This window comes from Rhincodon typus, chromosome 13 (assembly GCF_021869965.1).
Source record: "Rhincodon typus isolate 14 chromosome 13, sRhiTyp1.1, whole genome shotgun sequence".
Classification (NCBI taxonomy): domain Eukaryota; kingdom Metazoa; phylum Chordata; class Chondrichthyes; order Orectolobiformes; family Rhincodontidae; genus Rhincodon; species Rhincodon typus.
The window spans coordinates 9,709,197-9,721,740 of NC_063344.1; the positions used below are offsets into that span (position 1 = coordinate 9,709,197).

Consider the following 12,544-nt stretch of genomic DNA (forward strand, 5'->3'; position numbering starts at 1 on the left):
AGGGGTGTTTAAGGGATTTTAAGGAGTGAGGATGTCTTGCTGCAGTTATACAGGGCCTTGGTGAGGCCACACCTTGAGTATTGTGTGTTGTTTTGGTCTCCTCATCCGAGGAAGGACATTCTTGCTATTGAGGGAGTCCAGCAAAGGTTCACCAGACTGATTCCCGGGATGGCAGAACTGACGTATGAGGAAAGACTGGATTGACTGGGCCTGCTTCACTGGGATTTAGAAGAATGAGAGGGAGGAGCTCATAGAAACATACAAAATCCTGAGGTTTCTGGACAGGCTAGATGTGGGAAGAATGTTCCTGATGTTGGGTAACTCCAGAACTAGGGATCACAGTCTAAGAATAAGGGGTAAGCCATTCAGGACTGAGATGAGGAAGAATCTCTTCACTCAAGAGAGTTGTGAACCTGTGGAATTCTCTCCCACAGAAAGCTGTTGGGGTCCGTTTGTTAGATATATTCAAGAGGGAGCTGGACATGGCTAAAGGGATTAAGGGGTATGGGGAGAGGTCGGGAATGGGATACTGCGATTGCATGGTCCTATAGAATGGTGGTGCAGGTTTGAAGGGCCGAATGGCCTATTCCTGCACCTATTTTCTATGTTTCTGTGTTTCTGTTTCATGTGAGCGATCCTGTAATACCCGTGTTTATTCTTACAGCTCATGACGCTGCCTAGTGTACTCCAGTAAGCTTCACAATATACTTAAGGAACTCCAGCTCTGAGCATTAATGCAAATTACTGAAAGAATGAGCGACAGCCAGTGTGAATTTGTTCGGGAATTCCCTCATTCAGGTGCTCCAGCTGCATTGCAAGCCCTGAAGAAATCTTGTTTGGGCAGGTCCGTTCCTGATGAACCTCCAGCAAAATAGCATTGGCACAGGGAGTGGGGGGGATGCGATGAAATTCGACCCCTCTCCTCGGTGGTTATCAACTGATTTGAATGCATGCCGACATCACTGCTTACAGCTGAGCGAGCACTGGCTATTTACCAGACCAATAACCATGAGAAAAAAAACCTCACCAAGTCCTGCATTTGTAGCTAGCGGTTGGCTGCTTGCAGTACAACCCCTTGTACACACAATGGGTGATCGGCGAGAAGAAAACTGAAGCATTTCTGTGCGCAGCATCCCGTAATACTGGGCAATCTGTGGATGAAAAATCAAAGTGTCAGTGGCTATTTTGCACACCGAGGATGCCCACAACTTTTAATAAGATGATCATGTTTCATTCCCATTCTGCAGCTCTTCATTACTAATGCAGCTTTATCTAGAAATTACAACCCTCCTGTTCACTGCTTTCTGAACCCATGGCTTCAAAATTGAAAATTGGCCTTTTTTAACTCAGATTTTATTGCCCACTCCTAACTGCCCCTGAAATCTCCTAAGCACCAGGTACAGCAAAGTTAAAAAGCAGTCCTACACAGAATGTTCAGTAACATTACATACAGTTATCTCGACATTTATAAAGGTGTAAGCAATTTTCATCCTATTGTTTCCAAATTTTCAGGTCTGTGACTTCTAAACTCACTTCCTAAAACAGAAGTTTAATAAAATTTTCTGAAGAAGGGTCCAGACCCGAAATGTCAGCTTTCCTGCTCCTCTGATGCTGCTTGGTCTGCTGTGTTCATCCAGCTCTACACCTTGTTATCTCTGATTCCAGCATCGGCAGTTCCTTCTGTCTCTTTAATAAAACTCTCTTGTGGTCACCTGTTCCACAGTTTGAGGGTCCTGTCAACTCAGCTTTGTGGCTTTCTGCCATGTGACCGAGCAGGCCAATTCTTGACCCATGAATTTGTGGGCACACAGGACAGGATGTCCCATGAGGTAGTGGGGGATCTGGGCTGCAAGATTTGGACTTCCTTTTCATCCCTTCTCCACCAGTGCTCTGCCTCAGATCAGCCATGATCTTACTGAATGGCAGAGCAGATTCAACGGGCTGAATGGCTTACTTCTGCTCTAAGTCTTATGGTCCTGTCATTAATGTGACTCGAAGTATGATAGAGCTTGGTGGACAAGTTGCCCCTTGTCACTCTTGTCAAAGCTGCCACATTTCAATGAGTGTTTCCCTATATTATATGTAGAAATAGAAATGGATAAGTGAAATAACTCCACCTAGGGTGGTATCCCATCACCAGGTCACCCTTTATTTACATGCGCACAATATATGGATCCTAACAAACCAGCTCAGAGCCAATTCCGACAGTGAGGAGAATCCCTGAGACTCCTGTTTACATCTGTCAGCCAGGACTCCCTGGTTGGCCCCAGGTTAACAGCCCCAATCAGGGATCTCATACTCGATGAAATCTATCTGGCTAACCTTGCTCCAGTCACTATAATAAGTTATGGTATTTATCTTTCAAGGATCCAATCATCAAAATATCAATCAAGGCATTACTGCTAAGGAGGTGTCTAACCAATTTCCATCTAGATTCATCGCATAGTTGCCTGCATGGACTGCAGTGGTTCAAGAAGGCAGCGCACTACCACCTTCGCAAGGGAAACTAGGAACGGGCAATAAATTCTGGCCAAGCCCAGCGATTCCCACATACCACTAGTGAATAAAACAAGTCTACTCAAATCTGTTTGTTCACACTCACACCGCAGTACTGAGAGGTGCTAGACAATTAATCTAGAGACCCAGGTAATGTTCTGGGGACCCATGTTCAAAATCCTGCCATGGCAGGTAGAGGAGTTTGAATTCAATAGAAATCTAGAATTAATGATGACCAATGAAAGTGTTGCCGATTGTCTGAAAACCCCATCGAGTTTATTGTCCAACCCGGCCAATTACTGCCCCATCAGTCTAATCCTGATCATCAGTAAAGTGATGGAAGCTGTCACCAACAGAACTAGCAACCAGCACCTGCTCAGCAATAACCTGCCCAGTGACGCCCAGTTTGGGTTCCGCCAGGGCCACTCAGCTCCTGACCTCATTACAGCCTTGGCTCAAATATGGACAAAAGAGCTGAATTCCAGAGGTGAGGTGAGAGTGACAGGCCTTGATATCAAGGCTGCATTCGACTGAGTATAGCATCAAGGAGCCCTAGCAAAACTGGAATCACTGGGTATCAGGGGCAAACTCTCCAGTGGTTGGAGTCATACCTGACACATAGGAAGATGGTCGTGGTTGTTGGAAGTCAGTCATCCCAGCTCCAGGACATCTCTGCAGGAGTTCCTCAGCTTAGTGTCCTCGGCCCAACCATCTTCAGTTGCTTCATCAGTGACCTTCCCTCCATCATAAGGTCAGAAGTGGGGATGTTCACTGATGATTGCACAATGTTTGTGACTCCTCAGATACTGAAGCAGTCCGTGTGCACATGCAACAAGATCTGAACAATATCCAGGTTTGGGCTGACAAGTGGCAAGTGACATTCATGACACACAAATGCCACGCTATGACCATCACCAATAAGAGACAATCTAACCACCATCCCTTAACATTCAATGGTGTTACCATCACTGAATCCCCCACTAACAACATCCTGGGGGCTATCATTGACCAGAAACTCAATTGGACTCACCACATAAGCAAAGTGTCTACAAGAGTAGGTCAGAGGCTAGGAATACTGCAGCGAGTACCTCACCTCCTGACTCCTCAGAGCCTGTCCATCATCTACAAGGCACAAGTCAGGAGTGTGATGGAATACTCCCCACTTGCCTGGATGAGTGCAGCCCCAACAACACTCAAGAAGCTTGACACCATCCAGGACAAGGCAGCCCGCTTGATTGGCACCACATCCATTCCCTCCACCATCAATGCTCAGTAGCAGCATCGATAAGATGCACTGCAGAAATTCACCAAGATTCCTTAGACAGCACCTTCCAAATTGATGACGACTTCCATCTAGAAGTACAAGGGCAGCAGGTACATGGGAACACCACCCCCTGCAAGTTCCCCTTCAAGCCACTCACCATCCTGATTTGGAAATACGTTGCCATTCCTTCACTGTCACTGTTGTCAAAATCCTGGTACTCCGTCCCTAATGGCATTGTGAGTCAACTGCCTGCACATGGACTACAGCGGTTCAAGAAGGCAGCTCATCACCACCTTCTGAACAGTAACTAAGGACCAGCAATGAATACTGCCAGGCAGTGACGCCCATGTTCCAGGAGTGACTACAAAATCGTGTGACTCCATTCCCACAGCAATGTGGTTGAGTCTTAAGTGCCCTCTGGGCAATTAGGGATGGGCAATAAATGCTGCCTATCCAGTGTCCCCCGCATCCTGAGACTGAGTTTCTTAAAAAAAAATTGAGGCGTCTGTCGTTGTGAAAGGTGCTATATAAATTTCTTTGAAAACTGCTCTTGATTGTACAGTAATTTAAGCAACTGGCGTTGGTTGACAAAACAATGTAACCCTTCGCTCTTCTAAAGCTAGACCTGCTTTTAATGCACATAAACTCGTTCGCTTATCATGATAACTGAACACTTGGGAAAATTGTGAAATGACAAGGGTGATTACAACAGACGTGCGCGCTGCAAGTACAATTTGAAGTATACATTTAGTTGATTTGTCGAATGGAAATTTGGTGAATTAGAATGCATTTAGCGTTAAATGCCCGAGCAATTGCTTAAGGATTGATGTGTGAAAAAAAAAGTCTAGACAGGTGTTTACCTTGTAAAATGTTCTACAATTGGGTGCATTCACGTTTCACTCAACCACGTTCATCGGACCCAGCAAACTGTTAAAAGGCTACAGGGCCACTGTTTCAGGAAGTGTTTCTTGTGTAGCTGTTCCAGGTCAGAGGAACTCAAGTTAGGAGTTATTCGCTCTGTTATCTTTTCCATTAATAACGAGGAGATAGGACAGAGCCTTTGTGGAGAGTTACAGTTTGGTCTGCTTTGAAATCTCCTTCTGAGATTAACGAGGTTGCATTCTGACTCAAACAGTTCTGCATTCATGTCTACGCTGGAAATAAAATCCCTTCTCTTTTGTACCCACATTCGCGCTTCACCGTTTAACGTTGACACTTGGTGTGAATCATTAAAATCCTGTATGGTCCCAACACTATTTATTTACTTCTGTTTGACCTCCCTCTCCCGGATCGCCCCTGGTATCTTCCAGAAATGACTTTTTTTTTAATTTTCAAAAATATACTTTATTCATAAAAATATCTTTATATACATGCATTGTCATAGAGTCATAAAATTGTACAGCACAGAAATAGACCCTTCGGTCCAACTCGTCTATGCCAACCCCATATCCTAAATTAATCTGGTCCCATTTGCCAGCATTTGGCCTATATCCCCCTAAACCCTTCCTATTCATGTGCCCATCTGCTAAAACAGTTCACTTCTGTTATTAAAAAGCAAACAAACATTGGAGTTTGACTCTATCCTGCAAACAAACCAAAGGCGTTTCTTACTTATACAAGACCATATTTACATATATTTGAGGCACTGGGAGGGCCCACTAACTGAATGGGCCCCCATTTAACTTCAGCAGAAAGACCTCAGACAGTTATCTTTCTCCACTGTGTCCTGGCTGCAGCTGCCCCAAGATTTAGTGCGTCCCTCAGACTGTAGTCGTGGACCTTGGAATGTGTCAGTCTGCAACACTCTGTCAAGGTCAACTCCTTGCTCTAGAAGACCAACAAAGTTCGGGCAGACCAAAGAGTGTCTTTCACTGAGTTGATGGTCCTCCAGACGCAGTTGCTGTTTGTCTCAGTGTGCGTCCTGGGGAACAGGCCGTAGAGCACAGAGTCCTACGTCGCGGAGCTGCTCAGGACAAACCCCGACAAAAACCCCTGCATCTCTCTCCAGATGCCCTTTGTATAGGCACATTCCAGCAGGAGATGGGTGGCGGTCTCTACCCCCACTTTGAGGGCAGCATGCGGTGGCACAAAGAGTCCAGACTGACATGAAGGTTATCATAGGCAGTGCCATTCTCACCACCAGCCAAGCGATGTCTAGGCATTTGTTGGAAAGTCGTGGTGATGAGGCATCCTGCCTAATGACTTTGACAGGTTGAAACTGCCTCAAGGCCGCTTCTGGGCAGGAGATGGGGAAGGAGAGGGCACTGTTGATGATAGTATAAGGTAGGGATGGAGATTAGATAGACGTTAGGTTTAGGGTAAAAGTTCGGCACAAAATCGTGGGACGAAGAACCTGTACTGTGCTGTACTGTTCTATGTTCTATGTCTTTTTCTCCCCCTTGCCTTTTCTTGAAGCACTTTTGTTAGTTGTTAAAATAGTGTGAACAATGAAGGGAAAAGCAGTTTGACCAACATCAATCAAAAAGAGAGGGCGTGGATTTAAAGTGATGTGCAAAAGAAGCACTGGAGAAAAGCACTTTTTAAACCAGTCAGTGAGTTATCAGGACCTAGAGATATTTTCTACAGAGATGTCATTACACACCTCTGGAGTAGGAGAGATTTGAACCTAGAGTTTACTTGCTGAGAGGTCAGGATGCTACCACTGCACCACATCCTAATTAGAGTGTAAAGTGCACTGCCTGGAAATGTGGTGGAGGCAGGTTCCATTAGGCATTTAAGAAAGCATTGGATGATTATTTGTAGAAATGGTGCACAAGGGTGTGGGGAAAAGGCACAAGACTGGCACTAGGTAATGATGCTCGTTTGAAGAGCTGGTACAGGCAATTTGGACCAAATCTCCTCCTGCGTCCTAACAATTCTGGGATCAGCGAACGAGTAAAAATGTTGACTTTTCAATTCGCCATATGTGGAAGGTGAGGGTGGCAATATAAAAAGCAATCAGTGGTCTTCGTACAGGAATGCAGCATGTGGTGGTGGGTTGTTAATAATAAAGTAAATGAGGAATATCAATAACCAGAGTGAACAAACCTGCAGGGGCTTGGAGGCTCCCTATAACATCCTCTCGCCCCGGCATATTCAGATAAACAAGGCAGAATCAATTGTCATGCAAGCCTCTTTCCTAAAACAATAGACCTAACACAACAATAATAAAGTGTGCTTTTGACAACAATGATTCCTTTTCACTTAATTTGAGCTGGAGTGGAAAGATCAGAGAGAAACAGTTTGCATTTGTATAGCATCTTTCACGATCTCAGGATGTCCCCGATCATTTGTAGACAACTTTTGGCTTTTTCTTAAACCAAAGCAAAATACCGCCAATGTTGCAGGTCTGAACCAAAAACAAAAGGCGCTGGAAAATACTCAGCAGGTCAGGCAGCACTTGTGCAGAGAAACTGAGTCAAGGACTGGGATTGAGTGTACAATGGACAAATTGTGGGGATTTTGCCATGAGGGTCACCCTCTCTGGCGACATTATACACTTTTCACTGTACTTCTGTAAAGGTGCCAATAAAATCTAAATCTTCATCAGTAATTAACCTGTACTCACTAGTGGGTAGTTGTCAAGCAGGGGCTCCAAAGTGCTGATTGGTGGGCTTCTGAGCCTATCAGGTGCCTCACCATCGTCATCAAGTTATTGACCAATCAGAAGCAGCAACCAATGGTACCTGGAGAGCATCAATGGAAGTCCAAACATGGAGACCCACGGCAGGTAAATGTTTTTTCTTTGGGGTGATCACAGTTGGGAGTCATAGTAAAGGTGGGTTTGGGGGTGTTGCAGACAAAGAATGGGTGTAGGTTTTCAATGGCTGCCCCTTTGGTGCCATCTGTCCTCTGCCACGTTGGTGCAAATGAAGCCCCAACCCATCCCCAACAGCCCATCAGTCAGGTCACCCTGGTTTCCCTGTTCAAGAAGGCTGCCACAGACTGGGAAGGCAAGTCATTGAGTTGGAGGTGCACTGAGATCCTTAAGTGATCATTAATTAACTCTTGAGAGCCTTTGTTAGGGGCAAGTCAGAAAGCTGGCTCTTGTGTCTTCCCACCCAGAAATTGACTGATGAGGTGGCTGCAGTGGACTGGTCACTGTTATGATGTAGTTAACATCATTGGCAATTTGCACAGAGATCAGTCCCATAAACCGCTATCAGTTGGCTTGCAATGCAGGGTGATGCCAACAGCCTGGGTTCAATTTCCCCAACTGGCTGAGCTTACCAAGAAGGACTCTCCTTCTCATCCTCTTCCCCCCTCCTGAGGGATGGTAACCCTCAGGTTAAAAAAACCCCAGTCATCTCTCTCTAATGAGTGAGAAGCTGATAGGATGATGGCAACTTGACCATTTTATGTATTAACAGCCAGATGTTGGTTGTGAGCTTCATGGAGGCCAGGACACTGGGATGAGGACCCCTGTTTTTCCTCCCACTAGCACAGTGGACATTTAATGTCCACGAGAGAGAGTGGACAGACCTCAGTTTGGGTTGACATAGAATCCCTACAGCATGGAAGTAGGCCATTCAGCCCATCGAGTTCACATCAATCCTCCAAAGAACATTCCACCCAGACCAATCCTATCCTATCCCTGCATTCCCCACGGCTAGTCCACCTAGCCTATACACCCCTAGCCAATCAACCTAACCCACACATCTTTGGACAGTGGGAGGAAACCACACAGACAAGTGGACAATGTGCAAGCTTCACACAGACAGTTGCCTGTGGCTGGAATCAAACCCAGGTCTCTGGCACTATGCGGCAGCAGTGCTAACCACTGAGCCACCATGCCACCCAGACCTCTTTGGAACCATGGCAGCTCCCATTGCAGCACTTCCTCAGTTCTGTGCTCGAAGTGGCAAGCTAGATTATTTGTCCAAGTCAAAATAAAAACCGAAAGAACTGCAGATGCTGTAAATCTAGAACAAAAACAAAAGTTGCTGGTAAAGCTCAGCAGTTCTGGCAGCATCTGTGAAGAAAAAAATTAGAGTTAACGTTTCAGGTCTGGTGGCCCTTCCTCAGAACAGGAAAGATCATTGTGCCCAAAACATTAAATCATAGAATCCCTACAGTGTGGGAACAGGCCCTTTGGCCCAACAAGTCCACACTGATCCTCACAGCATCCCATCCAGACTCATCCCCCTAATCTTCATATCTGTATGGGCAATTTACCTAACCTGCACATCTTTGGACTGTGGGAGGAAACTGGAGCACCCAGAGGAAACCCATGCAGACTCCACGCAGACAGTTGCCTGACGGTGGAATTGAACCTGGGTCTGTCATGCTATGAGGCAGCAGTGCTAACCACTGAGCCACCATCCCACCCTAAACTCTGAGTAACTCTGATTTTTTTCTTCACAGATGCTGCCAGGCCTGCTGAGCTTTTCCAGCAACTTCTGTTTTTGCTCTTGTATTTGTCCAAGTCACTTGGGTGACATTTCAACATTCACCTCTTGGAGCCAAAGGCAAGAAAGCCACCGCTGAAACAAGGCTGATACATTGGAAAGGGATGGCGCAGTGGCTCAGTGGTTGGCCTGGGTTCGATTCAACCCTCACACAACTGATTGTGTGGAGTTTGCACGTTCTCCCTCTGTCTGTGTAGGTTTCCTACAGGTGCTCCAGTTTCTTCCCACAGTCCAAAGATGTGCAGGTTATGGTAGATTAGCCATGCTAAATTGCCTGATAGTGTCCAGGGATGTGCAGGCTGGGTGGATTAGCCATGGGAAATGCAGGATTACAGGGTTAGGATAGGGGTGGATCTGGGAGGGATGCTCTTCAGAGAGTCGGTGTGGACTCGATGGGCTGAATGGCCTGCTGTAGGGATTCTATGAAGGCAAAATAACGGAGAATTGAATTTCTTGCTGCTGTATGTAACCTCACAACCCACATGCGAAAATACCACAGATGAGTTGTGCAAGTGTTCTCCATCAGTAACACAAGCTAAAGTATAAAAGTCAAATTACAATGAACAGTAGACCACCTTCAGTTTAAAAGAACTAATATCATTTTAGCCACTTTATGATTCCAGAAAAGAAGTTCAATGATTCCAGACCATCAGAGACAACATTTAAAAAAAGCTGACGAATTTTTCTGTGGAGGGTGACGTTTCAGTTTTTGATATATGGAAGAATATCAATTTTTCTGCCCTTTCAATATCTGCTGGAGAGACTCATCCCACTCCAATTTGAGCCTATTCCCCAAAACCTTTGATTCCTTTACATTTATAAAAACCTTATTACATCTGCCTCACATCTTCCAACTGTTTTAAAAACAATTTAATGCTTAGAGCTTACTTTCCCATATCATATCTAATTTTTAAATAGTTACTCTCATCATATAGACAAAGGTGATAGCTATTCTGGGTACAGCAAGATCACAACAATGATGTGAATGACCAGTTAGCCTATTTTTGTTGCCTTTTCCACTTGCTTTGTAGTAAGTGCCTTGTGAATTAATACCCCTGCAGTGGCAATTTCCTGAAGTCCCTTGCATTTCAGTGGGAGTGTGTAGCATTAAAAAAAGTTGTAGTTGCAGATTGCCTAACACTTATTTATCACATTTTTTTTTCAAAACGTCTACGTGTGTAGCCCATCTCGCTAGCTTTACTTTTTGTTAAGACCTTAAGAAATAGGAACAGGATTAGGCCATTCAGCCCCTCAAGCCTGCTCCTCCATTCAATAGGATCATGACTGATCCAACATTCCTCATGTCCCCCTTTTCCCATAACCTATGATTCCCGACTAGTCAAAAATCTATCTCAGCCTTAAATATACTCTGCCCCCATAGTTCTCTGTGGCAAGGAATTCCAAAGACTCCCAACCCTCTGAGAGAAGAAATTCTTCCTTATTGCAGTCTTAAAATCCTGCCCCTTTATTCTGAGACAATGCCCTCGAGTCTTTATATTAAATTTTTGCCAACTATTTTCATATGCAGATTTTTTTCACTCATTGGACATGGGCATTGTTAGCTGGCCAAAATTTATTGCCTGAACTTTTTCCACTTGAGAAGGTGTTGCCTTCTTGAATCCCTGCTGTAGGTTGACCCACGGTGCTCTTAGGAAGGGAATTCCAGGATTTTGACCCAGCGGCAGTAAAGGAACGGCAAGATATTTCCAAGTCAGGATGGTGAGTGACTTGGAGGAGCACTTGCAGGCGGTGGTGTTCCCATGTATCTCGTGCCCTTGTCCTTCTAGATGGAAGTTGTTGTAGGTTTGGACGGTGCTGTCTAAGGATCTTTGGTGAATTTCTGCAGTGCGTCTTATAGATAGTACACACTGCTGCTACTGAGCGTCGGTGATGGAGGGAGTGGATGCTTGTAGATGTAATGCCAATCAAGCGGGCTGCTTTGTCCTGGATGGTGTCAAGCTTCTTGAGTGTTGTTGGGGCTGCACTCATCCAGGCAAGTTTGGGTTCTCCTTTGTGGAGGAAGCCACATTGTAAGGCTGTGTGCTGTAATATTTAGTTTACTAATTTGAAAGAAATAGAATCCCTGCTTCACCTGGAGACAGGAGGAAATAGGGTAGATGTTACACCTCCTGCGATTGTGAAGATGCCATAGGATAGGTGGGGAGTGGACCAAATTGCCATGGAAGGTACTGTTGTTTCAAAATGCTGATAGGGGAGGAGAGGGGAAGATGTTCTTGGTCTCACATTATGGTGGAGGTTGCCAAAATGACGAAGGATGATCATTTGAAATGCGGAAGCAAGCAACTTGGAAGATGGGAGCAAGGAGAATTCAATCACTCTGAAGGGGAGGGGAAGAGATGAGAGCACTACTGCAGGGAAGAGGACACATACAAGCAGGGATCTGGTCAACCATAACGAGGAGGAATCCTCAGTTGAGGGAAGAGAAACTCTGTTGTGGAAAGTTGCATCATCAGAACAGATTCAATGGGGCACAGAAATTGGGAGAACAAAATGAAGATCCTTCAAGATGCAGAGAGCAAGGATTTGAGTTTCTATCCTTTAAAAATCAAAACAAGTTTCTATGTCCACAATATAGGTGAGGCTCCTTATGTAAACTTGGCACAATGTCATGTCACCCTCCCACAAGTGCTAACATTGTAATGCCTCACTTTTGCTGTTTCTTAGCCTGTACTACAGACTAACTCTAATGCAGTACAGGCAGTTTGCAGGTTCTATTCTGGAGTCAGTTCACAAGTTGGATTATACGCAAGTCAGAACACAATGCAGGACAATGGAAAGCAGCTGTTCATAAAAACAGGAAATGTTTGTACGTCGGATCTTTAGAATTACACCCCAGTATGAGATTGTGTTCGTAAGTGCAAGAGTTCATAAGTTGGATGTTTATAAAAAGGGACCCCCTATATTCAACACTACTTGGTATCCCAAATTGCTGTGGGTGTTATTATGTAATTTTAGATACGACCTGTGCCATTGCAAAGGAGTTAACTACAAAGACTTGTAAACATTTACATGGTGATGGGAAAAAGGCTGGCTCAGGTGTGATGGGCCAAACAGTATCCTCCTGAGTTGTATTATTCACTGATTCTATGATCCTAAATGTTAAAGGTGCTGGCAATTTCAGGCTGACTTCCAAAGAAGGGTCACTATACTTGAAATGTTTATTATGTTTTCTCTCCACAAATGCTGCAGACTTGCTCAGTTTTTCCAGCAAATTCTGATTTTGTATGCCATTTTCATATTTGTATTTAAATCCTATCAATCCCTATTCTGTGATAACAAGGTGTAGAGCTGGATGAACACAGCAGGCCAAGCAGCATCAGAGGAGCAGGAAGACTGACGTTTCGGGCCTAGACCG

At 44.9% G+C, this 12,544-nt stretch overlaps 1 protein-coding gene across 1 annotated transcript in view; it reads right to left on the reverse strand.

Moving 5' to 3' along the window:
• Window positions 1–4,688, reverse strand: part of LOC109917787 (glutathione hydrolase-like YwrD proenzyme) — a 48,575-nt gene extending 43,887 nt beyond the window's left edge. Inside the window, exons 1-2 of the mRNA XM_048604499.1 lie at window positions 4,621–4,688; window positions 1,028–1,151 (exon numbers count right to left, since the gene is read on the reverse strand). Of these exons, the coding sequence (XP_048460456.1) occupies window positions 1,028–1,133 (106 nt within the window). The 5' untranslated portion in view covers window positions 1,134–1,151; window positions 4,621–4,688. The remainder of the gene's footprint in view (window positions 1–1,027; window positions 1,152–4,620) is intronic.
• Window positions 4,689–12,544: the final 7,856 nt, after the last annotated feature.